The following is a 26,881-nucleotide window of genomic DNA, read 5'->3' on the forward strand; positions in this document are numbered from 1 at the left end:
CGTGCTCCCCCAGGTCCTGTGTTCAGGTTCTCCTTAGCTCACCTGGGTCCCCTCTGTTCAGTGGGGTCCCCTCTTCTCAGCTATTGGGCCTGTTCTAGTTTGAGTTTCCTGGGGGTGTCAGGAGGCCATGTAATGTAGGAGGCCCCCAATATTACACCATGGAATCCCAGTAAAATCAGGTGGTGCTCATAGGGGCAAAGGGAATGTCAAGACATTTCCGGGTTCCCATGAACCCTCTCCAAGAGGTGTGGCTGACTGATGTGACTTATCTTGTATTTTCTGTTCTAAGATGTTTTGACTTGCTGGAGCTTGCTGCTGGAGAGAGACACCCCTCCCCCTGAATCAGTCAGTTCCTAGGAACAACAGCACAGGGTTTGGCTAGCACATCCCTTGGACAGACCGACGCACCCATACCCTTCTTTGACTTCCAGATGTGAAACTGTGCTCCCCACACTCTGAACAGCCCAGAGCCAGAGAATCAAAGGCCAGACAGAACCAGGGAATGGGAAATGGCACCCCCCACAAAACCCAGACCCCAGCATCAGTCACACCTGCCAACAATGAGCAGTCTGCTTTCCCTACCTGTCCCCTATGGGGACCACAGTTAAGGCCTGGCTTGACCTGCTGTCACTCTATCCTGGATTCCCAGACCCCTCTACCCACCCATGGCATGCAGTGACCATTCCTTGGTTCTGGCAGTTGTATGGATCACACACAGAGACCTCATGGCTCCATAACCCCAGCCTTCAGGGCAGGACCTGGCTGTGACCTGGCTAGCTATGGGACAAGTAAAAAGCTGGAGGTCATTAACACCCCGAGGCTGACTGAGAGGTAGAGGAAACCTGGGCATCCATGGCAGCTGGCTGCAGTGATACTAACTAACCTAGGTCTCTCAAGACTCATTAGAATCCAGTTATTATGGGGACACACCACACCTGCCATTCTGGAGACCAGAGGGAGAAGCAAGCACAGCATAATTTCAGAAGTGCTGGCACATGGTTTATTTCATCTTGGCACAGGTGACAAACATAAAAGGGTTTACAGTATTTATGCCGAGAATAAAACTCAAGCGTTAGCACAGTAACTACACATCTGGTAAGGGCCGGCCTGACTTTCCCTTAAACAGGTGCAGATCTTCACTAAATGGCAGCATGTTAGTAGTAGTTAGTAGGTACTTGTGAGAGATCTACGGAGCATGGGGTGGGGGGCAGGGGGCGGGGCTGCAATCTCACATTAGAATACACCTAGACTTTTACTTCAACCCAAACCTGTCCACAAAGCCATGTGGAGCTGCTGCCAGGGCCAGTTTCCTGCCAGGATCTTCAGCGTCTCACAGTCCAGCCTTCTTCGTGAATGTGGACAGAGCATGAGTGACACGGCCGCTTGGATAAATGCAGATGCAGCTAGAGTGCTGGCAAGGTTCCACTTTTAGCTTGGGCCATTACTTCCTTGTGAATAGTATCACAGGAGAAATGGGGACATTAAAAGTTCTCGGGACTCAAAATGAAAGTTGTCTGTAAGTTAGGGAAGGCACTTAAACTGAAACACAAAGCTAAAGAGCCCTTTGGCTCCCACCGGACACCGAGACATTCCGGATGGCCACGTCCTGACTCACCTTGACTCAAAGGCATTCAGTTACAACACTGGACAGAGTTGGCTAACAGCTCGCACAGCCACCATCACCACAATTACTAGAGATCAATGATCACTGTGCTTTGTCGACACAGCAAAAGCAATACAGGTAAGAAATAAAACTAAGTAGCCAACAAAATTTCCACAACATTCATTTTCTTAGAGTTAAAGAAACTCCTGCCACCCTTTCCTTAGAAACCGAGTCACCACATTCCAAGTCCACGAAGCTGCCAAGAGTCTGCACCAGAGCCAGAGGTGGGGCTTGTCTCATGCCAAAGTACAAAACAGAAAGAAAACCAAGAAACATTAGCTCGTTGCCTAGGATCCCAAATGAACCCTGGCAATACAAATGTAATTACCCATCAACCAAACAAAAGCTCAATCCTTTGCCTGTCAATCATTATCTCCTTAAAGCAGCACTGTTCTTTCAAACTCTTGGGGTGTCAGCGTGCAAGGGTTAATATCCTGAGGTCATGAATGGGTGTCACAAATGCATTAGCCTTGTTTGACTCTCTTAGCTGATGGTCAGATCTGTGGTCACACCGACCACCCTCCTAGGTGGAATTAGATGCAGAGTGTGACCAGCGTGTAGAACGTGATAGACCTACCCTGGTTCACACACTGGAAGCACATTTCAGTGGTGCCTGCTCCCCTCACTACCAAACCAATAACTCACAGAGTTTACTTCTCTTTGTTGGGGTGGGGGGAAGGGCACAAAGGTTAGTGATAACTTACAGGATCTAGAATCACCTGGAAGATGGGCCTCTAAGCAATGCCTCTTGGGAGGTACCTTGATTACACCGATTGGAATAGCAAGAGCTGCTTACTGTGGGCCACACACCACTTCCTGACTGGGCCCTGGGGATGTATACATGGAGAAAGAAAGCTGGGAGGTAAATAAGCATTAAATGCTGTCTCTTGACAGCAGATCAATATAACTTGCTCCCTCAAGGTCCTGTCCTGTGATGGCCAAAATCTGAGGGACTTTAACCTGAACTCTGAGCCAGAATAAACTCTCTCCCTTAAGTTTTTTATGTCAGCATGAAATGAATCTAAGACAGATGGGTGGCAAATCTTCCAGATCCCAAGAACAAAATGCATAGTTGCTAAAACATGCCAGCGCCTGTAGTGTTTGTTTTCATATGGGGTCACTATTCAGAAACAGGATATAAAACATTTTATGTATGTTCTCCAAAAAGAAAAATAGGTTAGCCACACATCTATTCATGATTAATGAACTAATTTTCCTTTCACGATTCACAAATTAATACATTTACCCTTTTGACTTCCTTGGGTATTGTTTGTGGTCTGTGAGGCACACTAGTGTGCTGTCCCCACAGAAAGACTCCTCTGGTGTACATCTGTCCTCTCGGGGGCATATCACTCAAGAGGCCAAATTTCAAAAGTGAACAGCAGAGGAATGACTTCTTAGGCAAAACCACATAACAGCGTTTTATAAATTTGGTACTTAAGGAATGAAAACAGGGACCGATTTTATGTGAAGATGCCAGCAGTAGAAACAAAATCCTGGAGAAAAAAAAAGTGCTACAATATAAAAAGGTACATCTCTCTAAACACCATTTCACTTTGCTCATCAGCAACCCTTTCTCCAGGACACCCCTGAAAAGAACCAGTAAAGCCAGGCAATAAGATGTCTGTTTTTCTTTCCTAAGATGATTAACCAAGCTGCCAAGACATTTTCTTGGTTTATGAGTAATCACGAATAAGCGCAAAGTGACTGGAACACAGAAACGGAAATTCTAAACTCCATCCTAAACCCCCTGGGTCATGCAGGATAACCACACTGGTTGTTTCTAAACACACTTCACTGTGACCTTTCAGAGCAGACGCTAAAGCCTAACCAAATTCACTGACTTCTATGGAGATGACGTGGTGTGAGCCGAGCTTCCTCTAACTCTGTTCCAAAAACTCTCAACGTGTAGGGACCCTGTTGCAATGAAATAATGGGCTAGATGTGGACTCTGAGCCACTTGTTTGGGAGCATGCATTCTGTCCTTAACTGTTTAATAAATAGGAAGACCCGCCTGTATACTCAAAAATTCACAACACCCTAATGCATACGCAAAGTCGAACTGATTTGGTTTTGGTCCCTGCAACCTTGTCTAAGAATGAGTCTCCTTCTAACTCTATCAGGGTATTTCGGAAGTTAGATAAACGTCACTTACTTGCTAAACTACATTCAAAGCACATGTGTTTCCTCTTGTCCTACTCCTTAGTATATCACTCCCCTACACTTTCTTGGGAGATGGTTGTCACTTCATCTCCCTCAACAGAATCACGGAAGACACGTTCAAAACATAACCAAATAAAGAGCTCACAGTGCTACTGTCAATACATGACTTTAACTTGTCTTAGGGGGGGAAGCTCACCCTAGTTCATTCTAAAAGGGGAAAGCGGGTGAGCATGCAAAGGCTGCCATCCTAGGGTCCTTTAAATAAGAAGCCTCCACTTGCTGGCCATGCTTTCACGTTCAGCACGCTGCCTGTTCCTCATTTCATCACCAGAGACTTCAAATCTAAGCAAGGGCAAGTGACCACTCACACTAATAACATCCTCCCCATGGTTGCCTATGGTTGGACACAGTATGTTTGGGACTAGAAACCATGCTGGCCAACAAAGATTCACCTGCAGTACTTGATACATTACTCTTTTTGAAGTTACGACTCACACAGTGAACTTTTCAGGTCTTATAAGGTATGGTTTTAAATCTCAGTGCCGGATGTGACCTTCTGTTTGCAGTTGCATTGATGTCTGGCCTACTCTAGGACACCATTCAGTCTTGAGAACCTTGCAGTCACTGATAAGGAAGGGACTGGGCAGGATCCTCATTACACCTCTTGTCCACCCCTGCATCCAACTTTATCTGTGGCCTCTACCTCTTCCCTTAGGCATCAGGTTATCTGCATCTTCCCAGACTTTATTATGCCATGGACCCCACTAAACAAGTGAAGCAACAGGAGAATCCAGCACTGCGAAGCGGGTCTTAAAACAGCATTGCAAAAATGTCTTCTGAACCAGCAAAGCTTATATTCTCAAAGCATTGGCATGATGCAGTGTGGCCAGCAGCCTGGCCTGTGCGTAGGTCCCTCCTTTCCTGCACCCTCTTTGCCCTCCCTCCCCACTGGAGGGGGGGGCTAATTCCCTCTCTTGAAATCCTCCCCCCTCGCCCCCTCCCCTCCCCCGCGCGCCAGCTGCTGGACAGTGGAGTTGCCCAGCTAATCCTGTCCTAGGCTGCACCCTGCTCCCCGCGGTCTGGTTTCTCAGGCAGGTTGAGCACGAATGGAAACAGTACGCCCCGGACATCCAGAGGGGATCCCAGGGGCTCGGGCTCAAAGCTGCCACCAGGTCCCATTTCGCTGCCAGCCTCAGTGTCCTGAGAAGGCACGTAGCGCCAGGTCCCCGCGCGGCTCACACAGTAGATGGTACCGTCCAGAGCGGCGCAGCGGAAGGGCTGCAGGCCTGATGGCGCGCCCGGGGGCCGCAGGTGCACAGCACACTGGCTCCATTGCTTGGCCAGGCAATGGTAGCGGAAGACGCTGACCCCGCCACCTGTGCCGACCGCAGCCTGAGCGTCACCGCGGCTCCCGCACAGGTCAAAGCGATAGAGGAAGCCGTCGAGGGCCACCATGTCAGCAGAGCGCTCTCGGCTACTGCTACATGGGCACTCCTGCCACTCATCACGCCGGGGGTCGTACTTGAGCAGGCGGTAGAAGAGCGAGCCTCCGGATACATAGATCTCGCCGTTGCAGGTGGCAGCCTCATGGGCCACTGCGAAGGCGCCCCGGGGCAGCGGGGCCACCGCGGTCCAGCGGTCAGCTCGCGGGTCATAGCGCTCCACGCTGAGCAGGCACTCGCCGCCCACGGCGTACAGGTGGCCGTCCAGGGCCAGCAGCTGCACCTGAGAGCGCGCCTGGCGCAGCGGCCGCACTGTACTCCAGGAGTCGGTGGCCGGGTTGTAGCAAAACACCTGGTCCGACGGGCGCGCGCGGCCATCGGGACCCGCGGGAGCCACACCGCCCGCCACGAAGAGGTAGTTGAAGAGCACGCAGAGGCCGCAACCGCGAGCCGGCGCGCCCTCGGGCAGCCGCGTCAGCTCGTGCCACTCCCCGGCGTCTGCCTGGTAGCAATAAACGGCCGCGTCCCCGCGGGACTCCGCGTCCCCGGACGGGCTCTGCGGACGGCTGCCCGCGCGCTCCCCGGTTGGCCCGAGCGCAGCGGCCAGCAGGCAGGCGCGGCCCGAACTCAGGCGGCGCCGCAGCAGCAGATCGCGCTCGGCACCGGACAGGCGGCCAAAGACGGCGGGCTCGCGCAGCACCTCCAGGTAGTGGTCGCTCATGAAGCGGTAGGCGGCGTCGCGCAGCTCGCTCAGTCGCTGTCGCTTGCCCGCGCTCAGCACCTCGTAGCAGTTGTCCAGGCTCAGATGCGGCGCCATGGCATCGGTGGCGCGCTGCGCAGCGCCGGGCAGCTGGAGGCGGCGCGCGCCGGCCACCACCTCGGCCACATTGTCGGGCCGCACGCCCGCCATGCACCCGCTGTAAGCGTCCTCCAGCAGCAGCCGCAGGGCTGTGAAGCTCACGCCTTGCACCCGCAGCACGTCTCGTGACGCACGCGCGCGGAAGTAGTCGCTGCGCGCCGCCAGCACCGCCTTATGCGCCCGCAGCCGGCGACCGGCCACCTCGATGACCAGATCGGGTTCTCCGTGCGCGGGTCCGACCCCGGGTGGCACCGGCACGGGCTCCCCGAGCTCGTCCAGAGACTCTACAGGTCGCGCGTCCTCGTGGCGGGAAGGGGGCTCCTCCGGCGACGCGGGCTCTTCCGGGCGCGCGCACTCTTCTGGGGACTCCGGGGACGCGGCGCTGCTGACTTCCCACTGCGTCTGCACCACGCGTAAGTCGCTGCGATGGGGAGGAGGAGAGGCCTCGGCGCTCTCCGCTGCAGAGGCGCGAGACTGCGGTGGGGAGTCGTCCCCGGAGCTGAAGCACAGCGAGGTGCTTAGACTGCAGGGTGTTTGCGCCTGGGACGCAGCGCCCTCCTCCTCGGCTGGCAGCTGCAGGCTGTCCTCTCCCGGAGTCCCGGGCTCAGTCCCCGGGTAGAGGACGAAAGGCGCCACAGAGTTCTCCATGAGTGGGTTGTGTTGTGTGCAGCTTCTGCCAGTTCAGGAGTCACACATGCCTGTTGGAGGCTGAGCGTTCTTTGCCCTGGGGTCTTTGGCAGCACACCCTTTCCTTGGCACCAGATCAGATTTCACATATGTTCACCCACCCCCACCCCACCCCCGTTCACGCCACTCCCACCTTGCCCTTCCCACTCTCCTCTCTTGTGGGGAGGACGCGCCCTACTCCCACTGAACTTTTGAACCGCAGGATCCTCAACTCTGGCTATATCAGCTGGGGTGGAGGTGAACCAACCAGCTTGGTGCCAAAGTTTTGTTGCAGTTTGCACGTCTGACAGCCCTGAGCTGTGGCCCTCTTGTATGGCTCCTCTATAGAACTGAGGTTAAATTCGTCTGGCCCACCATGGCATGGCCTTCGTTTGACTCTGTGTCACCTTGCCACACAACGCTGTAGCCCCAGGACCAGTAAATCCTCTAGGGGCTTGTGACCACATTTAAATCCTTGGCTTCAGCTCTGTTTTAGCCTCCAGCTGTGCAGCTCCGAGTTCTGCTGAGGTGTGTGTCTGAGTCCTGGGTGGCAGCTCTGCACCCACACTGTCCACCTAGGCAAGTACTCCACCTATGGGAGGGTGTCTGGAAAGGCAGCTCCTGTGTGTACCCCAGAGGTTCTTCATTTGTTATCCGGAGCCTGTCTCTGCTGCTTCCTTTGTGGGATGTCAGGCCCCCACATCAATCTCCGTATTCTTGCTCCTGTTCACAGAAGGAAAGCGGGAAGATTTGAGTTTTATCATTGGGTGAAATGGCTTTACCCCAGAACCTCCATCAGTAGCGGTTAGTATTCTGTCTGGTGTCCAAATGTCTGATTAGCACTGGAGTTTGGTGGAGAGGAAATAAGTAATTTACTCAGTCCCCCTTCTGGCACAAGACTAAGAAGAACCCAGTTCAGGCAGTATGTGTCACCAAAAGAGGCTCTGACCACAGAAAAAAAAACCCAAAACGTGGCTGGTTCCATAAGTTGGACGTCATTAACTATGAACGTCAAGTTGTTTTTTTTTTTTTTTTGGTGTTTATTTTATTTTATTAGTTCAAATTAGGGACACGCTTGCTTTAGATGTCAATCCCTTCTCCCTCTCCCTCCCCTCCCCCCAACCTCCCACCTGCCCCTAGCCATCCCCCCTCCACTCTCCAGGCAGGGTAAGGCCCTCAAAAGGGGCTCCCCAAAATCTACCACATCAGTCGAAGTACATTTAGAACCAAGACCGTGTGTTGAAGCTACAAATGTGATGGCAGTCTCCCTTGGCTTTTCTGGACAAGAATCTTACTAAATGACAACAAATATATGTCAAATATTTGAAATCAGTCAAGGATCCGATCCCGGGCTCCACCTGTCACCCCTGTGGTCTCTTCCTCAGAGAGGCAGTTGCCAAATAGCATGAATCGAGTAAAGGAAAAGCAAGGCAAAGCTGAAGAGGTGTAGGAGGGTGTCAGGGGCCTGCAGAGTAGTAGGCAGAGTTCTCCCACGCTGGCAAGCACTGGTGTATGAATCCCTGCCTTGCTGGGGGGGATTCGAACACAAGTCAGTGTGGTCAGTTGTACTCTAGCCTTCTGAGGAGTATGATGAGAAAAGTAGAGGCAACTCAAGGGCTGACACTAATATAGACAAAGCTTGCTTCCCCAAGGCAGTAAGTAACGTTCAGGTACTTTCCTTGAACATCTCATGACCACACACACACACACACACACACACACACACACACACACACGATTATGTAAGTGCTGTTATGGTTTGAAGTGACCTGACCCTCCCAGGCTTATATTCCAACACATGGTTCCCAGCTAGTGTTGCTGTTGGAGGAGGCTGTATATGCCTAAGTAACAGGCACAGCCAACCTTTAATATTGTAACAGGATGTTGCCATCTGCAGCATTGCTGCTGGAGACCTGTGTTTGTGGAATAATCCTCTTGTATACTGTAAAGATTTGTCACTTGAATTGAAATAATAAAACGCCGATTGGCCAGTAGCCAGGCAGGAAATGTAGGCAGGTTGACCAAACTAAGGATGATGGGAAGGAGAAGGGCCAAGTCCAAGTAGTGGACAACCAGACACAGAGGGAAGAGGAGAGGAACATGCCATGCTACTAAAGGTACTGTTACGTGGCAGAGCATAAATAAGGAATATGGGTTAACTTAATATATAAGAGCTAGCCGGGTGGTGGTGGCGAAAGCCTTTAATCCCAGCACTCAGGAGGCAGAGGCAGGTGGATCTCTGTGAGTTCGAGACCAGCCTGGTTTACAAGAGCTAGTTCCAGGACAGCCTCCAAAGCCACAGAGAAACCCTGTCTTGGGAAAACAAAACACAACAAAAATGTATGTAAGAGCTAGTTTGTAATAAGCCTGAGGTATTGGCCAAGCATTTACAATTAATATAAGCCTCAGAGTCAGTTGTTTGGGACAGGGTGGTTGGGATAGGAAATAGGTGTCTGTTGACACCTGTGTGGTCAATTTAATTTACCCCTTAAAAAATAACTCCTCATGTTTTAAGTTATGAATTTGATTTTGGCCACATTCATTGCTATCATGGATAATGTGTGTTTAAGAGCTGGGGCTATGGCTTGAGAGTTATAGACCATCTCATTACAATCTACATTTTTTTGCTTTCTGATCTGCCAGTACATGATAAACCTTGGGCAGGTTCTCACCATCATAGATGAAGCCCCAGCTGTCATACCTAGCCCATGGTAATGAACTATAACCCTCTAAACAGCAAGCCCTAAAATCTTTCACCCCTTAAGTTGTTTGTCAGGTATATTGTCATAGTAGCATAGTAACAGAGTAACCCAGAAGTATGTATTGTGCAGCACTCCCACCCACCCCTGGTTCCTCCTGCCACTTTGCCACTGACATTTACCGTGGAACTTGGAGACATTCAGTTCCCTCCATGCCAGATCTGTTTCACTTGGCATGTTCTCTGCCCATGGCACTAAACTGAGATCCTCAGGAGAGGTAATGCTAGGGAAGTTTGGGAACCTGCAGCCCTGTTCACCAAGCACATGGGCCAGAGGACTCCAAGGAGGGTAGAGGACATGATGTCCTCTGGTTGACCTATGACTTCCATGACAAAGCCTCCATCCAGCTGTCAGTCCAAGGAACAGAAGGACTTGCTGGTCCACAGCAATGAAGGTGTGAGGATGATTGCCAACACAAGACAGATGGGTGTCCCAGCACTCCACAGGCTGTAGAGCTTTTCCCATGGGCTTAACTACTGATGGCAGGTAGTCAGAAGCTGGACACACTGCACATCTCATGTGAAAATGTCTGGAAACCTCACTGTATGAGAGAGAAGCAAAGATGGCTTTCCAGCTCAGCCCATTCTTGACACTGCCTCTGTAAGGGACAGCAGACCATCACCTTTAGAATATCTCCTGACTCAGGAAGTGGCCTCAGAACTACCTGGTTCCCTGATTTCACAGCCTGAGGTGGTGGTGGGGGACCAAGTAACAGAAGACTCTAAAGGGGAAGCATGGAGCCAAGTGGTGGTGGCAGCACACGCCTTTAATCCCAGCACTCAAGAGGCAGAGACAGGTAGAATCTTTGAGTTTGAGGACAGCCTGGTCTATAGAGCTAGTTCCAGGACAGGCTCCAAAGCCACAGAGAAACCCTGTCTCAAAAAAGGAGGAGAAGGAGAAGAAGAAAAAGGAGGAGGGGAAGGAGGGGGAGGAGGAGGAAGGAAGAAGGAAGAAGCAGCAGCTTGGGCTTGTCCATTTAAAGATCCTAAACCCTGAAGAAATGTTTGGTAAGTGAGCATTTTACTGTGTTCATAAGTAACAGACCCTGCATACTGAAGCGATGCTAAGGCAGTGGTGTGGTCTGACCCACACCTATGGGACCTGTCTCTGGTCAGGAGGCATGGGATGGAGCTGACTCTCATTCCCCATTCAGGAAAAGGAAACTCAGCTACTTCCAAAAGCATGCTTGGTGGGTTCTTAATGGCTATATCACTTTTACTCTTACTCACAACACACACGACCCCAACATGACTTTTGGAAGCATACTTCCAGAGTATGGCTTCAATGGTGTCCCACTGAATTCCTTGGCATCTCATGCTGCCCTCAGCACAGACAGAGGGGGAGTTGGCTGAGTCATGTGGTCTGAATATGGTACAGCTGTAGCCTCACTCAGCCCCCTCCTCAAGCAAGAGCTCTGTCACACTGTGGCAGCCAGTAGCACACACCCCATCACTGCAGCAAAACCTGTCAACCACACCTGTTAGTATTTAGGCATTTGTACTGGCCTGCCTTTGGAGTTTTGACAGGATACGCCCTCAGCTGCTGTCACTAAGAGCACCACCTGTGCCTATTCACTATGTTCCCTTTTAAAGAGGCCCTGCCCACCTCTCATCTCTCTCTCTTTCCCTCTCTGTCTGTCAATGCTCCCCTCTCTCTGCCTTTCTTTCCTCTCTCCCACTGCTCCTGTCCCCCAGGCCAGTCTCCCCCACTCCCCTTTCCCCTTTTTACGATCCTCTTCCCTTAATAAACCACCCCCTACTTGAACTCTGTCACATGGCATCTTTCTCTTTCATGCTTTTTTTTTTTTTTTTTTTTTTTTTTTTTTTTTTTTTTTTTTTTTTTTTACAACCACACCTTTGTGAAGCTGGTGCCGAACAATCTGACCACCATGCTGTCTGCACTAGAGCCAGGGTCACACTTCAGAAATCTGGTTACCTGAGCTGGGAGCTCAGGCTGGCTACACATCTGCCCAGCTCAGAAAAGAGGTGGAAGTATTGAACTTCCCCTCATGCCCAAGATAGAGAGTCCCTTTGCCTTTTTGGGTTGTGTTAAAGGATATTGGGTTTCTTCACTAGGATCAGCCATTCCTGCAGCTTACCCCGATAAAAGACAAAGCATCCAACCCATTTTCACACACAAGCCCTCCCTAACGAGATGGAATGGCTTCCTGGACAGGCTGTCTGTGGGAACGAATGCCTGAGCTTTCTGACTCTGATGTGAACCCACTTCCCTCCTGTGCTTGTTCAGGGAAGCAATGTTAGTTGTACAATTGGAAGAGCTGTGTTCATAATAGAGGATTAACTGTAAACCATACCAGCTTTAAGAAGTTATGAAAGTTTAAGCAAATAGAATTTTAAAAAATAAAAAAAGAAAAACGACCCCAATGTCTGTGGCTCTGCTAAGACCATGCCATGAAATTCCAAACCAAATGGAGGTTTGGAAGTGGAAATTTCCCCGATTTGTGGTCAGCTCTACGTCGAGAATTCCTTGGAGGCCCCTGCAGAGCAAGAAAGCACTGTCACCACTATGGTGCAGTAAATGAAGCCCTCACTGCCTGCTCTTGACCTTAGGACAGGATTCTCATTGGTGAGGCTGTTTGTTCAGAATACTGCTGGGAAGGAGTGTGCCAGGGCAGAGGAGGGGATGAGTGATAGAGCCTCCTTCCTAACTAGCCAGGAAATTGTGCACTACAGTAGGATTTTAGTTAAATATAATTTACATAGCATTTTCTCTTACAAAGTTACCATTTATATGAATAAACATACAATTTGTGTGGCTTCCCAATATGGACACTGGTCTATATGTTTAAAATGGCTATCAGTTTATTCAAAATTAAATGCCATGCTTTGCTATAATGCCGGTTGTTAAAAAGAATCCTTTCAGGTCATACGGCCAGCTCACTTTAAGTTTGTTGATGGACTTACAAACCAGAGGCAAACTTCAGTGATATGCAGTACTTATAAGACAAACCTCCCTTGTGTCTCCCACATCCTGCCTGTGTCCCTCACACCTACAGGACCACAGCCTCTCTGGGGAAAGGAGTCTTAGCTTTGCCTATCTGATGCTTCATAGTTAAGAACTAATAAACTGCAAACGGGATCCTTGGGTCAGTAGATGAGGCACAGGGAGATGTGTTTCCACTCACCGCCCATCTCTCTCTGCACCCACCAGAGCCTTCCCTGCTGCAACAGCTCATGAGATAGTATGTCTACCATCTCAGGGTGGTGGCCATGCAGGGATGCGATGTATATGTCAGGGAAGGCAGCTTTGTCTAGAAACTTCCATTCTCCTGTGAGCCAAAATTCTTATTCCTTAAACTCATGTCCCATGGTATCTTCTCCAATCACTGCTGGACTTGGATACAGCAGCTGGAGAGTGCCAACAATGGTTCATTTTAACCATGTGTAGTACTGATGATAGACATCTTCATCTCACTCCTGAAAGAGTGAAATTCAGTAAAAGGAAGATCACTGTTATCAGTCCATCCCTGGAAAGGAGCTGAGTGGATGAATGTTAACTATTGAGTTTGGGCTAGGGTTACTAAAGGCCATGTTCAGATGCAACAGTCATCTGTTCCCCCCAACACACACACACACACACACACACACACACACACACACCAATTAAAGGGTCTTAAACTTCCCCTCTGCTGCAGCCTGGGTATCAAGAAACAACCTGACTACAAGCATGTACTGTGTGTGGGCTTCTCATCAGCTACATGGCAAAGCACCCCCCCATACACTCTGAAACCTCTAAGGGCCCTTGTTAGATGCATAGGTCTGAACATTTTAGACCTCCTGCCCTATTATCTGTCTATGGCACCAACAGCTAATAAATCCCTTGCCCAAAAGGACAAGCCACTTCATTGTCCCATCCCCCACCCCAGGGCCTGAAATGTGAGACCTCTCATTAAGTAGGAATAAATTATATACAATATACAATATACATATATTTCCCAGTTACATTTATTTATAACTTGTAAAGCACTCCTGCTGCTGTCCTGCACACCTACCCTGTATGTCTGTCGCTTACAAGCTGAGACTCGGGCAGCTGACATGCAATTGGTTATTTCAGCTCTAGAATAGAAGCAGTGAGTCCAGAGGGTTCCTCCCTTACCAATTACTGTCCTGTTGGGGAAGAGTTTCACACATAGGAAACGTTCCCTTCAGCCCCGATGGGATGCCAATCACTATGTTCGTGGCCATATTATGGCAAGCTCAGTGAAGACCCCTCGAGGTCAAGAGAGGCTTGAGGGTAGACTTAGGGTGGCACCAGAGAAAGCATTTGCCCCAGTATACTTGGAATTGAGGGAAAACTTGCCCTGGTTTGGGTGTGTGTCTCTGTGTATGTATGTGTGTAAAACAACAAATAAGGTAAAAAATCTAAGATATGAAAATCATAGAGAGAACACTGGACTGGGTCAGGTCCCAAACCTTCATCTGACTTGCAGGATTCTGAGGTCTGTGAGCTGCAACCCACAAGTGCTCATCTGGACACTCCCCACAGCTGCTGCATCCCACCAGTATTCATCTGGACATGCCCCCACAGCTGTGGCCACCATTGCAGCCATGCACAGGAGTAGCAGGACAGCTACTACTGCCTTGATAAGTAACAACAAAATGGTCTATGCTCAGAAATATTAGGTGCATGGTCTCAAAAGACCAAACTAAGCCCAGCAGTGGCTCTACTAGTACCCTTGCACAGGTGGCCTTAGAGAGGAATGCTGAGGCATTTGGTATTCCTTGTCCTTAAATTAATAAGCACGTGTGAGCTAACAGGGCTTATTCACTGGTGATGGTATTTAAATGTTTGTGCTCAGTCACATACTCCAGCCCCCAGGGTTTCACTCTGTTTACACCATGATGCTAGGATCAGGCCACAGTACATAATAGAGAGGAGGTGGGATTCCTTCCCCGAGACCCTTGACCATTATCAACTGGGAGCTATTTGGAGGGATCTGAAGTATCATGTAGAGAGATTAAATTTTCACTAATCCAGTTAGACACCAGGTCATGAAATAACAATCTGTTTCCTCCACCCAGCTGTGGATGTTTTTATATCCAACTATTCTGAAATACATACTGGGCTCAGCTTCACATCCTAAAGGCTGCATCTTTACTTTGATGTGATGAAATGCCTGGAGTACCACATTTGAAAGCAGATGGGGATAAAGGCCACTGCCCAAGGATGGGCATGTTCAAACCTGATGTATAGAGCAACCCCATCCACCCTGTCTCTGGTACAAGGCAGACAAACTGACTGGGATCACACTTGGATATATGGACAAAAAGAGACTGAAATTAAATGCTTGTTCACTCAAAGCATCCATGAGTCTAACGACTCCAGCTGTGCCCACCTTCTGTGAAGACAGACACAAATAGAATATTCTGCCCCTCCTGGTGACTCAAGTGAAATTAGAGACTTGGATAATACAAAGCATGAGCACCAGAATCACTGAGACCTGGAAAACGGTATACAAACTGTAAGTCTATCTTACATTTGTAGCTATAACATTCAATTCCTAGCAGTGCCTGGATCAGCCCGATTGTCAAATCTTCTGTGACTCCAAAGTCAAAATTGAATGTTTCACCAGTGATGGGTGTTGTGTCAGAAATGAGAGACCAGGGAGATCGATGAACTTGCAGCTTTTTCAACCATCCACTCAGGTTCTGACTGACACTCTAGAACTGGAAAATACTTACTGATAGTAATAGATGTACATGGAGCACCTACCATGTGCTGGGCACACAGGGCTGGGTACCTGGATGAGCCAAGATATCTGTTAGTCCCCACCCTCTGGAGCTATATCAGGAAGCAAACTAAGCCACCACATGTTCAAATTGAGTCAGACACCATGACCAGCTAAGAGTGGACAGAAGATGTCATGACCTAACTTCCAGGGCAGGTGATGCTCCTTGAGAATATGAAATCCCAATGAAGCCAGTGGGAGATTCGAGGGGTAAGGCCTGTGGGAGTGACTCTGGTTCCCAAGAGTGACCAATGGAACTGTAAGGAACCTCGGGAGCCAGTGGGGCAGCAAGATCTTGAGTGACCACAGAGTTCTGTCACCTTGGTCACAAAGAGGACCATGAGTGGCTTTTTAAAGAATTAAACCAAGCAGTGATATGCAAGGGAAACCTGTTTTGTCCTTTCACATATGAACAAAAGATAAAAGATTTTGATTCTTTTATTACAGTACTGCTAACTGCACCTTAAAATCAATGAGCTAAAATCTGCACGGGTCAATCAAAGATAATCACACAAGTACAATTCGTTTTGAAGATTTACCAGATGTTACCCTATCATGCCATTTACATTCTTTTTAAAACATAAAAATGCTGCCTGTCGCTTATAAAGTGGAAAACACAGGAAGGGAGGTGAGTCGGGTCTCTGTGCAGCAGGTACCCGTGCAGTGCAGGGGCACTTCCTCGTGCTCTGTGCTGCTGGGTTTCTCAGAATGGGTGAACATCAAAGGCCTAACACTAACATGTTCAACCTCAGGAACAGGAGTGCATTTTGTTCAAAGTCTCAGTTTATAATTTGTTACTCTGAATGTGTCAGTGGCAGACTTTTCAGTGGAATTAGCTGGCCTACACTAAACATGAGGCACAAAATTCTAGGCAAAATAAGATTGTCACCAGGCAACGGGACATGACAGGTAAGTGACTTATGCACTTATGTGGTTAATCATGTTCTAGGCAAATAAAATAGAGGAAACCAATATGAACCCTTTGAGGGTGTAATTTCTAAAATTCTAAGCTCTTGCATTTACAAAACTAAGACTTGGGCAAGATCACACAGTGGCTGCAGGGTCCAGGCTGCCCAAGCACAGGCAGGCAGGCCCCAATCTACATCTTCTAGCCAGCATGTCAGGTTCCATGGCTGGGACAAACTTAAACATGGCCGGAGCCCACAGTCAGCCTCCAGCTCTTTGCTCTCCTCACCCACTGTGCCTGCATCATGAAAACTGTCAGTTCTCAAACATAGGATGTTATTGAACTGGAACTTCCTGTTCAGTGTGAACAGCAAGTGTTAACTGCTTCAGGTCTGTTGAGAAAGCAGGATTCTTTTCATCACAGTTACAGTGTCCAAAGCTGCACTTCCTGTTTGGATGTCAGGAAGAGGAGGCATGGAAGAGATGATGCTGAGGACAGGAAGACTGGGGTGGGACGCCCTAGCTTGGTCATGTGACGGTCCCCACTAACTAGGTTAACTAACTAGGTTAACTGAATTGCAGCAGGGCAGAAAAGAGCAGGCTCCTTCGCTGACACTCACAGTTTAACCATTGCTGTGGACATGGATGTCAGAACCTGTGGTCTGATGGGTAAGAGCAAGACCATTTCCTGTCCCAAGGTTCCAGGAGGTGGAGACATCTCTGCCTACAATTAGGCCCTGAGATGAGCTTGGAACTGTTAATTCCAGATGCTTTCACCACCATAACCAACTTCTCCATGGTTGCCAGCACACTCATCTTTATTTCATTTTTCCCAACATGCAGGTTTGAAGGTAGCCTGTGTAGGATATACAAGATGAAAGGACCTTCAAGTCAGTATGAGACACCCCAAGACCAGGATCTCAACACAAAGGAAATTTATTTGCCCCAGAGGGACAAAGGCAAGGAATAAGAGAGAAAGACAAAAGTTAGAGGGCAAGGGAGAAGAGGAAGGGAACAAGGGACAGGGGGAGGAATAACTGCCCCAGAGGGACAATGGACTACCTCTGGATGGAGAGGAGATCCATGTGGCCTATAGGTAAATGGCAATTTATAAAGGGAAAGGGGGATGCCCCGTGATAAGATGAGTTGGTTAATTTTGATTGCGCATGTTAATTAGGGTGAACCAAAGGGGGCTTTTGATTGCTGGACTTCAATACTTTGATAGCTGGACCTTGGTAGTTAGCCTCAGGGGGAGGAAGAGGCTGAATAAGGGAATAGACCTTGGGGGCTAGCTTTAGAAATGTAATCTAATGGTTTATGAAGGTAGAGGGAATGGGGGAGAAGGGTAAGGCAAAAACCTTCGGCACCATGTGCTGCCATGTCTGGGCCTGCTAGATTCCTTCACAGGGGCTCCCACTTAGCCCAGTACTTTGTAAGACATCCTGGCTGCCACAGGCTATGGCATCTTGTGTGAATGGTGTGGCCTGGGAGAGTTCTGTTATGGGATGGCCTCTCCCACACTAGTGCTGAAAATCGTCTGGGAGCTGGAATCATTCCAAGTGTCCTGGACAAGGATAAAGTTCAAGGGAAGGAGAGGCTGTAAGCCAACCTCAGCACAGGCCCAAGGGGACTAAGCAACTAGGATTATCTCCCTTTGGGGATAAAGGTCACATGGGTAGCCCAATACCCTCCCAGTTTTTGTGGCTTTCCTATAAACATCAGCACCTTCTCTTGGAGGGGGTTCCAGGAGAGTGGTCCAGCCACTTGGACTGGCCTTTGCCAACAAGAATCTTATAACAGCCCTTTTCATTTTATACAGGAGCTTCCTCAGTCCTGAGAGCATATTCGGAACACTCCTAGGAATGTCATTCATTAAATAGCAGCAGAGAAGGCAGGAGGATGGACACTGTGTGGGAAGGAGTAGATGAGTCTTAAGAGGGAATAGCTCCATGTGTCTCTCTCCTTTGGGATGGGGAGTACACAGAAATTAACCAAGGCAAGCAGTGGACTCCAGCTTCCTAGGTTCCTGCTAGTTCTGGGTACCCACAGCCTCCAACACAAACAGACCCTGCCATGCCGGCTGCATGCTCCATCAACCTTCTAAACAAACAACACCTAGCTCTAAGAACAAGTGAGTTTGGCAACTTAACACAGCCTGTCTGATAAACTGATCTCTGCGTTATTACTGTTGTTGCTATTTGTGATGGCTCATTTTATGTCAACTTGACATATGCTACGGTCATCTGAGAGGAGGGAACCTCAACTGAGAATATGCCTCCATACATCAGGATGTAGGCAAGCCTGTAGAGCATTTTCTTAATTAATAACTGGTAGGTGGCCCAGCCCATGGTGGCTGGTGTCATCCCTGGGCTGATGGTCCTAGATTCTCTAACAAAGCAGGCTGAGCAAGCCAGTAAGCAGCACTCCTCCATGGCCTCTGCATCAGCTCCTGCCTCCAGGATCCTGTCATTTGAGTTCCTATCTTGACTTCCTTCAGTGATGAACAGTGATGTGGAAGTGTAATCCAAATAAACCCTTTCCTCCCCACATTGCTTTTGGTTAAGGTGTTTCAGCACAGCCACAGTGACCCCAATTAAGACTCTAATGTTCTAATTACTATGATTACATGTGCTCCTGCAATACAGAATGTCTTTGTCTGGCCATAAAGGTTGATTTAGCTTGTTTCATTGGACACAAACCCAGCCGCCCACAGTCCTTCAGGTGCCTTTCACACAGTAGATCATTCCGCCCCTTCACTCTGTGTGGTTTAACCTTAAAAGTGAAGCCCGCCCCTCACAGATGGCATTAGTTGAATCTTCTCTGGAAAACAGCTGCAATGTGCTTCCTGGAGAATTGAACCCATGTTATCCAAGAGGTAAGTACCTGTGGGTAAGGCTCACTCTTGCCTTTCCTCCAGCCTTTTGTTTGTTTTGTGGTCCTAGCTGCTTTATCCTCCTCTCTTCGCCCTCTGTTAGACTCCCATATTTAGCAAGTCTACTGCAGGTGTCTGCTCTGTGGTTCCATCTGATGCTACCTCCCTGAGCCAGCCCCTGGAAAACAGTTAAGGAGGAGAAACATGGGCTCTGTGGTTCCTTTTCATCAGAGCACAGCCTCTTCGGGAACCGTGAGTATTTTAACACAGGCAGCCTTGCGGAAGTCCAAGTAAACACTTTGTGCAGATGGGATGTGCAGATGCAGCTTTTGTCTATCGGCATGGGTCCCCAGAGATCCCTGGAAACTCAGAATGTTTTAAGACCATTGGAAATTGGATGGGGTGAGATGTGGCCAGCTCTGGCTAAAGGAAACAGATGTATTACAAGATGAAACATCATGCTAGGCTGTGGAGGTACTGTGGGGCAGGACACAGGCAGAGCAAGCCACTTAGCTGCAAACAGAAGACATTACCATGAAGATGGAAGAGACTTGGAGAGCCAGGACCAAGCTGCTGCTAGCTTGTCCCTGGATGTCTTGGGATAGCTGTGGGCTGCGGGACTATTAGCCTCTCAGTTCTCCTTCCCGCCAAGAGATGAAAAAAAAAACTGATGTAGGTATACCACACCATCCAGATGTTTAGACAAACATTTTTTAGACAAGGCTAGCACAAAGTCAGCAGACTGAATAAAGCCAGATGTCCTCCATTCTAAGTAGGCCTTACCTGTTCAGTCTACAACTTGGGAGAAAGAGATGGCGGTGTCTAAGGAAAAGAGAATTCACCTTCTAGGCTCGTGCTGCACCATCGGCTATTCCTGGTGTACTAATGCATTTTCTGTGATTGTAACTGAACACCTGAGACTGGGACATTTATACAACATAGAAAGTTATTCACCTCTGAGGATTGGGAAGTCCAGGAACACAGCTCTGACCATCTAAAGCAAAGGGCAAGTGATGCCCACAGATGAGGCAAAATATGAGGGGTGGACTCATGATGAACCAGGCACTACAGGAGCTGGTGCAGGAGCAACACCAACCCTCAAATGATGAAGTACATGTCATCAGGAACCAAGCCTCCAATAAAAGCCTTTCAGGGACACTTTATATTGAAACCATAACCAAGAACAAGCTTCGGTGTGAGTCCTGTGAGAAGAAACCACATTTGGAGCTCAGGACCTGGGCCCCTGCCTGCTGAGCTGCCCCATCAATGGGGGCTTCATCATAGTTAATCTTCATTGTTCGTTTGACTGGATTTGGAATCATCTAGAAGACACCTCTGGAGAGAAGAACCACCCTGAATGTGGGTGGCCCCATCCTTGCGCTGAATAAAAAGGGGCATTGAAGGAAGCACACTGAGTACCAGCATCCATCCTGCTCCCTGACTGTGACTGCAACCCAACAGCCACTTCATGTTCTCACTGCCATGCCTTCCTTGCCACGTGGTCCAATCAAATTGTGAGCCAGAATGAATCCCTTGTCCCTTAACTTCTTGGCAGTTATTTCGTCACAGCATCAGACTGCCACATACACACATGCATAGTCACGTCCCATGCTGCTTGAGGAATACTGACAAGATCAACAGTGATCCTGTACTGTCCACTGTGGGACCTTTGGTGCCTTCAAATGGATAGGAAGGGCTCAAGGCAGCCCCTTCACCTAGGAGCATGACTTAAAAACATTAACTATACAACAGTGTAAGGTATTGAAATTTTTGACCCTTATCTCATGGGGGAGGGCACTGAATTCAGCAGTTGGAGGTTTGACTGTGACAAGTGATACTTTCCAAAGATACCTCTTAGATGTGAACCTACTGAGTGAGTACTACTCTCCCTGGGGTATGAGATGACAGAGTTCCTTGAGTGGTGGAGTTCCATCTCTTCCTTCAATCAGCAGACTGTAACTGTGATGAAAATGACACCATGTGACTAAAGGCTCTTGGGGAAAAGTGGTTCAGCTTCCATGGGACTCTTTCTTAAGACATGATTCACCAGAGAGGAAGTTGACACATGTGTAACTAAGAGGTCCAGCTCCTCTGCCCAGCCATGCCAGAAGTGAATATCAGCTCTCTGTGACTCAAGCCCTACCCTCGGGCTACCACATCTGGCACTGATTGGCAGACATGCTACCACTGAGACTGCCAGATGGCAAGCAAAACAAATGGATGCTATTGTTTAAGCCATCAAGTTTTCTCAGCCATGAGAATCTCAACAGGAGTCTTGATGCTTGAATCGGAGATTGCACACTATGGTTGGTGGGAAGCAAATGAAGGCCCAGAAGATCGGTGTTCTAAATGGTCGTGCTGACCAATGCATCCAAAGGCAGATGTCCACATCCTGAGTAGAGACCATCACACCAACAAGAGCAGAAGATGAATGTGGCTCAGATATCCCAGACACAGTGAAGGCAGACACCAAAGCTGCATGACTCTAAGAGTTCTTAACCAAAACGATGACCCCAAGTATCCCAACAAGGCCTTTTATTTATGCAACATCTTACGCACACCCGCCACCTTCAGGAATTCCCTTTGACTTGAGAATCTCCATTCTTTAAAAGCCAGCCACGGCCACTGAATTCAGCCTTCCAGTGTCAAACTTTCATCATTGTATGTGAACTGAAGCTACAGGCCCTTGACAGGCTCTCCAAGGGCTCCTCTCTGGGCCTCCCTAGTGATCTGTCTCACACTGCAGGGCCATTGCATACCAAATCCCTGCTGAGGCACCTTACAGATCCCCTCGCCACACCAGAAGCCTTCATTATGCATGTTTGTGGGATGCACACACTCCCTTCAGAGTTATTACACAAGTATCAACAGGACATGCTTCATACCTTGCACTGTTTTCGAATCTAAGCTGCACAGGCAGAGAGACCAGGTCATGGTACCCAGAACTATGTACCCAGCACCTAGGATTATCCATACTCACAGCAGACATTAACAAACCACTCAAAAGAAGAGTGTTCAGCCATCTGAACAGTACTTGCAGGACTTGAAGTAGTTTCAGTTTCCACGGCAATATTTAATTATGATACTATGTCTAGCAGGAGGCAGAATGTTTCCAAAATGTAAACTCCTAGAAGTTTGCATTTTATTTTAAAAGTTGTTCTCTGCAAGGATTCTACATACATTTCCTGGTACTAACACTCTCTGTGTATAACCTCCATAATCTCAAGAGAAAAGCTAAAACTCGAGGCCATCGGTGAGATAATAATCAATGGCTTCCAGAACAGAGCAGACATCTCTAGATTACAGGGACTCAGGGGAAGTAGGCTGGGCTGGTTTCCACCAGAGACAGCCTGCTCTGCTCCATGCAGTCCCCATACCCAGCCAACACAGTCTGTTCTAACCCCAGCCTAGATGCAGGGCGGTCCTGAGACTCACTGCTCCTGCCTAAGTGGGTCCAGATTTGCACCAAGCTGTTATTACACAGCAATCTATGCCACTGGTGTTTAGGAAACATCTGAAATACAGCTTAAATGGAGCGCTAGCAGGGGAGAGCCACTTGGCTCAGAAAGCATATTGCAAGAAGAGCCAGCAACACTGTCAGCTCCCTTTGTTCATGCTGAGACTTGTACAGGAACATACTCCATCAGAGGCCACCGACAGAGGGAAACAAAGTCACCGGAGATGTGATTTCAAACCACAGAGCTCGACCTTCCATACTCTCAGGGCATAGTGGCCCCCAAGATGGCGTTGCTGGGAAGGACTTGTACAGAAACAGACACACTGAATGATTTCTCCCTCCTCCCAAACCAGAGATGACCGTGCAGACTGTAAGCAAAATATTTTCCGTATTCCCCCTCTGTACTTTTCTAATGATACGATGAGCCGTTTCTCGTAGCAGACATTGAAAAGCTTTGTAGAATTTTTATCTCATCAGAACCTCAGCTGAGTTACACCAGAAGGGAGCGTTGGAGCACTTAGTGAGTCAGCACGAGGACACTGGTTTCTCCCAGCAACTCTGGTACCCGGGAAAGGTCCCTTTTGCCTGGCAAGGCTTGAGGGGGGAGGGTTCTAATAATAGGAGTCGCTCAGGATGAAAGGCTGAAAGGCGCCATTGACAGACAGCCACTGGGTTACTAATTAGAGCCTGGGTAACTGCGATTCAGTAGGAAGTGGTCAGGTGCTGGGGACCCGCGGGGAACCAAGAACTTCAAGATAAGCTCCCGAGTGGGCTGAGTGGAAGTAAAAGTGCTCACCGTGATGACGGGCTTTTCCTGTCACCGAAATAGACACTAGTGTGTGTGTGTGTGTGTGTCGGGGGGCGGTAATTCTTTAGGAGACCTAATAATGTTGGCGTGAAAACCCTCCTGTCAGCTGGGCAGTGGTGGTGCACGTCTTTAATCCCAGCACTAGGGAGGCAGAGGCAGAGGCAGGTGGATGTCTGTGAGTTCGAGACCAGCCTGGTTTACAGGCGCTAATTCCAGAACAGCCTCCAAAGCTACAGCGAAACCCTGTCTTAAAAAACCACAAGAAAGAGAGAGAGAGAGAGAGAGAGAGAGAGAGAGAGAGAGAGAGAGAGAGAGAGAGAGAGAGAAAGAAAAGAAAACCCTCCTGTCTAGCGCTACAGGTACAGTGGGCCAACAGAGAGGAACTCTGCTCGACCTGCCTCCCCCCGCCCCCCCCCACAGGCCCTGGATCCGGGAAGGCTGGGCTCCACTGCCAGCTTCGTCGCCTGGATGAAGGCGAGCCGCAGCACTTAGTCCTAATTTAAATGCAGCGCGCTTTCCTCCTCCCATCCCCTCCCCACCGAGCTGTCAGGCACGTACCCGCGCAGGCCACCAGGCATCCCCGACCCGCCGTCTGGCTCCAAGAGCCGAGGCTCTCGGAACAGAAAGTACGGTTCTGCCTTGGCCCACACGCCCCCGCAGACTACGCGCGGTAAAGAGGACAGACAGCATAAGGCCCCCGCCCCCGACCGGGCGCGCCAAACCATGTCCACATTTCGAGCTAGTGCAGTGACCCTGAGCCCCCAGTAAAAAACCCGGCGCCGCAGGCAGCAGGAGGGAGCGGCCCGACCCAGGCCTGGGAGGGGCCATCGCAGGCGACTCACTGTCGCCTGTCGCCCTCCCACGCCCCGCTCGGTGCTTACCTTGGAGGTTCCCGGCCACCCAGACCCCGCGCCAGTCCCCATCTCCCACCAAGAGGAGAGCCCCTGCCTTCCATCCCCGGGGTCCCTCCATCCTCCCAGTGTCCGGCAGGCCGCGCCCGGTCCCCTACCTCACCGCTGGCAGCTCGCCGCTCTCCCTCTACCCCTGCGCCCACCCGAGCCCAACACAGGCAGTCTGGCCGGGGCCGGGGGGGGGGGGGTCAGGCGCGCATGCGCATATCAACATTCGCGCGCACCTGTGAGAGCGCAAGCTGGGGGGGTGGGGGGCGCAGGGGAACTCTCCACGCACCTGTGCGAGCCAGTGCTGCGATCCTGTGCGCTTTCCCGCCGCCGGGAGCGCGCCGGGCTCCTCCGCTCCCGTGCCAACCGCCTTGGTGGCAGCGGGCGCTCGCTCTTGCGTGCTCCCTGCGCTTGGAGGGAGCGCGAGCTGGGAGGCCGCCCACGACCCGGGCGCGCGTGCACCTCGTCGCGGTCCCGCGCGCAGCCTCCAGGTTGGGGGGTCTGCTGGCGGGGCTGTGACTGAGCTTGCCCTCCGAGGGCCTAGTGCGAGCCGCTCCCGCGCTTCTGCACTTAACCCTTTCCATCCCCAGGGAGCTGAGACACGGAGCTCGCTCTTGGCAGCCAGTCGCCTGTCTTGACAACTGCTCCACCGCGCACAGGGTGCCTCCACTAACAGAGACCCGGCCGGCACTCGGCGGGCATGACCTGTTGAGCCCTCCTCAAACCCAAAGGCACCAGGGAACAGCTGTCAGCGGCGGCGCGCTGGGTCCCGCCTAGGGTGAACCTCCAGCACCTCATCCTGGTCCCGCTGAGCATCTGTTAGGGACGATGCCACGCATAGGAATTAAAACCCCATTACCCACATCCTGATGGTGTTTGAAATCTTTAAAAAGTTCGGATAGTGAAGCGTACCAACTGGTGGAAGTTTCCTGCTGTCTAGACAAGGCCTTCCTCTCCTAAACTGGGGTGACACCAGGGTTGTGTGAGTCCAGTAGTCAAATCAGGGTTGGGCCCCAGGCAAATGCTACTTTTAAAAGCTTTATGCAAATTACCCATGGCTAGATTTCAGAGGACAGAGGACTTGAACATTTGCTTTCTTCTTCTCGGCTTTGATATGCTCGGGCCCTTCTGATTTCAACACCAAAGCTGTAAAAACCCTTCTTGTTCTGTAGCCAGACACCAAACTGGGCGGAAAGCTGCAAACTGCTGGAATCAAACCTTCCATTTTCTGTTGGTTATAATGCAAATAGGCAATCTCGAGGCTGAGATCATGTTCATTATTTCAGTTTTTTTTCTCAAACTTGTGAGAGACTCCTGAGGTATCTTAGTGCCTCTATTTATGCTATTTATGCGTGGGTGGAGAAAAGAGCAGAAGGCTGACCAGAAAACAGCCTCTGGGCTTCCTCGACCTTGCCCATTCCCAGCATCCCTACTCTGGGGTGCTGAGAGAATCGCTGTTGTCTTTCTCCATCTTTTCATGCTCCCACATAGGACCATGTGGTATTTGCAGCCCTACCTCGCCCCCCAGGGATTTTTACAAAGAACTTGCAACTAATTAATTACCACACCTCTGCAAATTACACTGACTTCTCCAAAACTAGAGTCTATAAACATTTAAGTGGGGAAGCACATGGGGGTAACCTGCACTAAATTCTAGGAAGGTAGCTTGAATTACTTTGTTTAGTTCTTCGTTCTTTCAGAAAAATGTTCATGAACCTTACCCCCACGTTGGAAGTTCTTTGCGCCTTCTGAGATCCTGAAACTGACCTGGCTTGTGATCATGATGCGAGTGATAGTATATGCCATTAAATCCTCCTGCCTGGGAAAGAGCCTAACAGCAGCGGGGACTTGAGAAGTACGAAGACACACCACCACGGTTGTGGTGGTTTGAAAAAAAAAAAAAAAATGGCTCCCAAAGGGAGTGGTACCTTTAGGAGGTGTGGCCTTTTTGAAGGAAGTATGTCACTGTGGGGCGGGCTTTGAGGTTCCTCAGACTGCTTCATGTTGCCTACAAGATGTAGGACTCTCGCTACTCTCTCCATCACCATGTCTGCTTGCCTACCGCCATGTCCCACCATGATGATACTGGACTAAACCTCTGAATTGTAAGCCAACACCAATTAAATGTTTTCCTTGTAAGAGTTGCTGTGGTCATTGTGTCTCTTCACAGCAATAGAAACCCTAAAACAATGAGAATCTTCCAAAGTTAGGTGTGATGCTGACTGAAGCTTTTACATCTTGAGTGCTTGGGTACAATTGGGTAGGTCCAGGCTACCAGCAAGCATTAGATCTCCAAGACAAAACCCCTAATACAGTTACCCTTCTCTGACAGGGACGAGATTCTCAACTTCTCTGCTTCCCTTACAGTACCCACCTCAGATTGAAAGAGCTGATATCTACGATGGAGTGGGAAATGGAGCCATCTTCCTCCAGGGAGGCTGTTCTCCCGATTCTACCATTGCCCTGGAAATTCGAAGCTCTACCTGTTCCTTCATGGCGGGAAGTAGAAGTAGCAAGTACCTGTAGGCCATAGTCACGTTAGAGGTCTTTCCTACTATCAAGTACTTTGGTTGGCTCCTGTTGAATACCAGGTGCTCTTTTCTCACACATGCCACACCAGACAGTCCCAGACTATTTT

The 26,881-nt window shown here is 49.6% G+C and overlaps 1 protein-coding gene across 7 annotated transcripts; it reads right to left on the reverse strand.

The window, feature by feature from the left end:
* Positions 1–974: 974 nt before the first annotated feature.
* LOC113832362 (kelch repeat and BTB domain-containing protein 11) lies at positions 975–25,563 on the reverse strand. 7 transcript variants are annotated; one of them, XM_035452565.1, is made up of 3 exons: positions 23,903–24,298; positions 16,828–17,063; positions 975–7,516 (listed from the first exon to the last, which is right to left on the reverse strand). In XM_035452565.1, exon 3 carries the CDS (start codon positions 6,773–6,775, stop codon positions 4,880–4,882), a length of 1,896 nt encoding a protein of 631 aa, XP_035308456.1. In that variant the 5' UTR covers positions 6,776–7,516; positions 16,828–17,063; positions 23,903–24,298; the 3' UTR covers positions 975–4,879. The 7 variants fall into 7 exon arrangements, with proteins under 7 accessions (XP_035308456.1, XP_027243552.1, XP_027243551.1 ...); XM_027387751.2 differs by lacking the exons at positions 16,828–17,063; positions 23,903–24,298 and adding an exon at positions 25,156–25,563; XM_027387750.2 differs by lacking the exons at positions 16,828–17,063; positions 23,903–24,298 and adding an exon at positions 24,533–25,119.
* Between the last annotated feature and the right edge of the window lie 1,318 nt (positions 25,564–26,881).

Source organism: Cricetulus griseus, assembly GCF_003668045.3.
Source record: "Cricetulus griseus strain 17A/GY chromosome 1 unlocalized genomic scaffold, alternate assembly CriGri-PICRH-1.0 chr1_1, whole genome shotgun sequence".
In the NCBI taxonomy this organism is placed as follows: Eukaryota; Metazoa; Chordata; class Mammalia; order Rodentia; family Cricetidae; genus Cricetulus; species Cricetulus griseus.

Excerpts from the sequence above, each read along its gene's own strand:
- LOC113832362 (XM_027387751.2), bottom strand. The coding sequence starts at position 6,775 with ATGGAGAACTCTGTGGCGCCTTTCGTCCTCTACCCGGGGACTGAGCCC.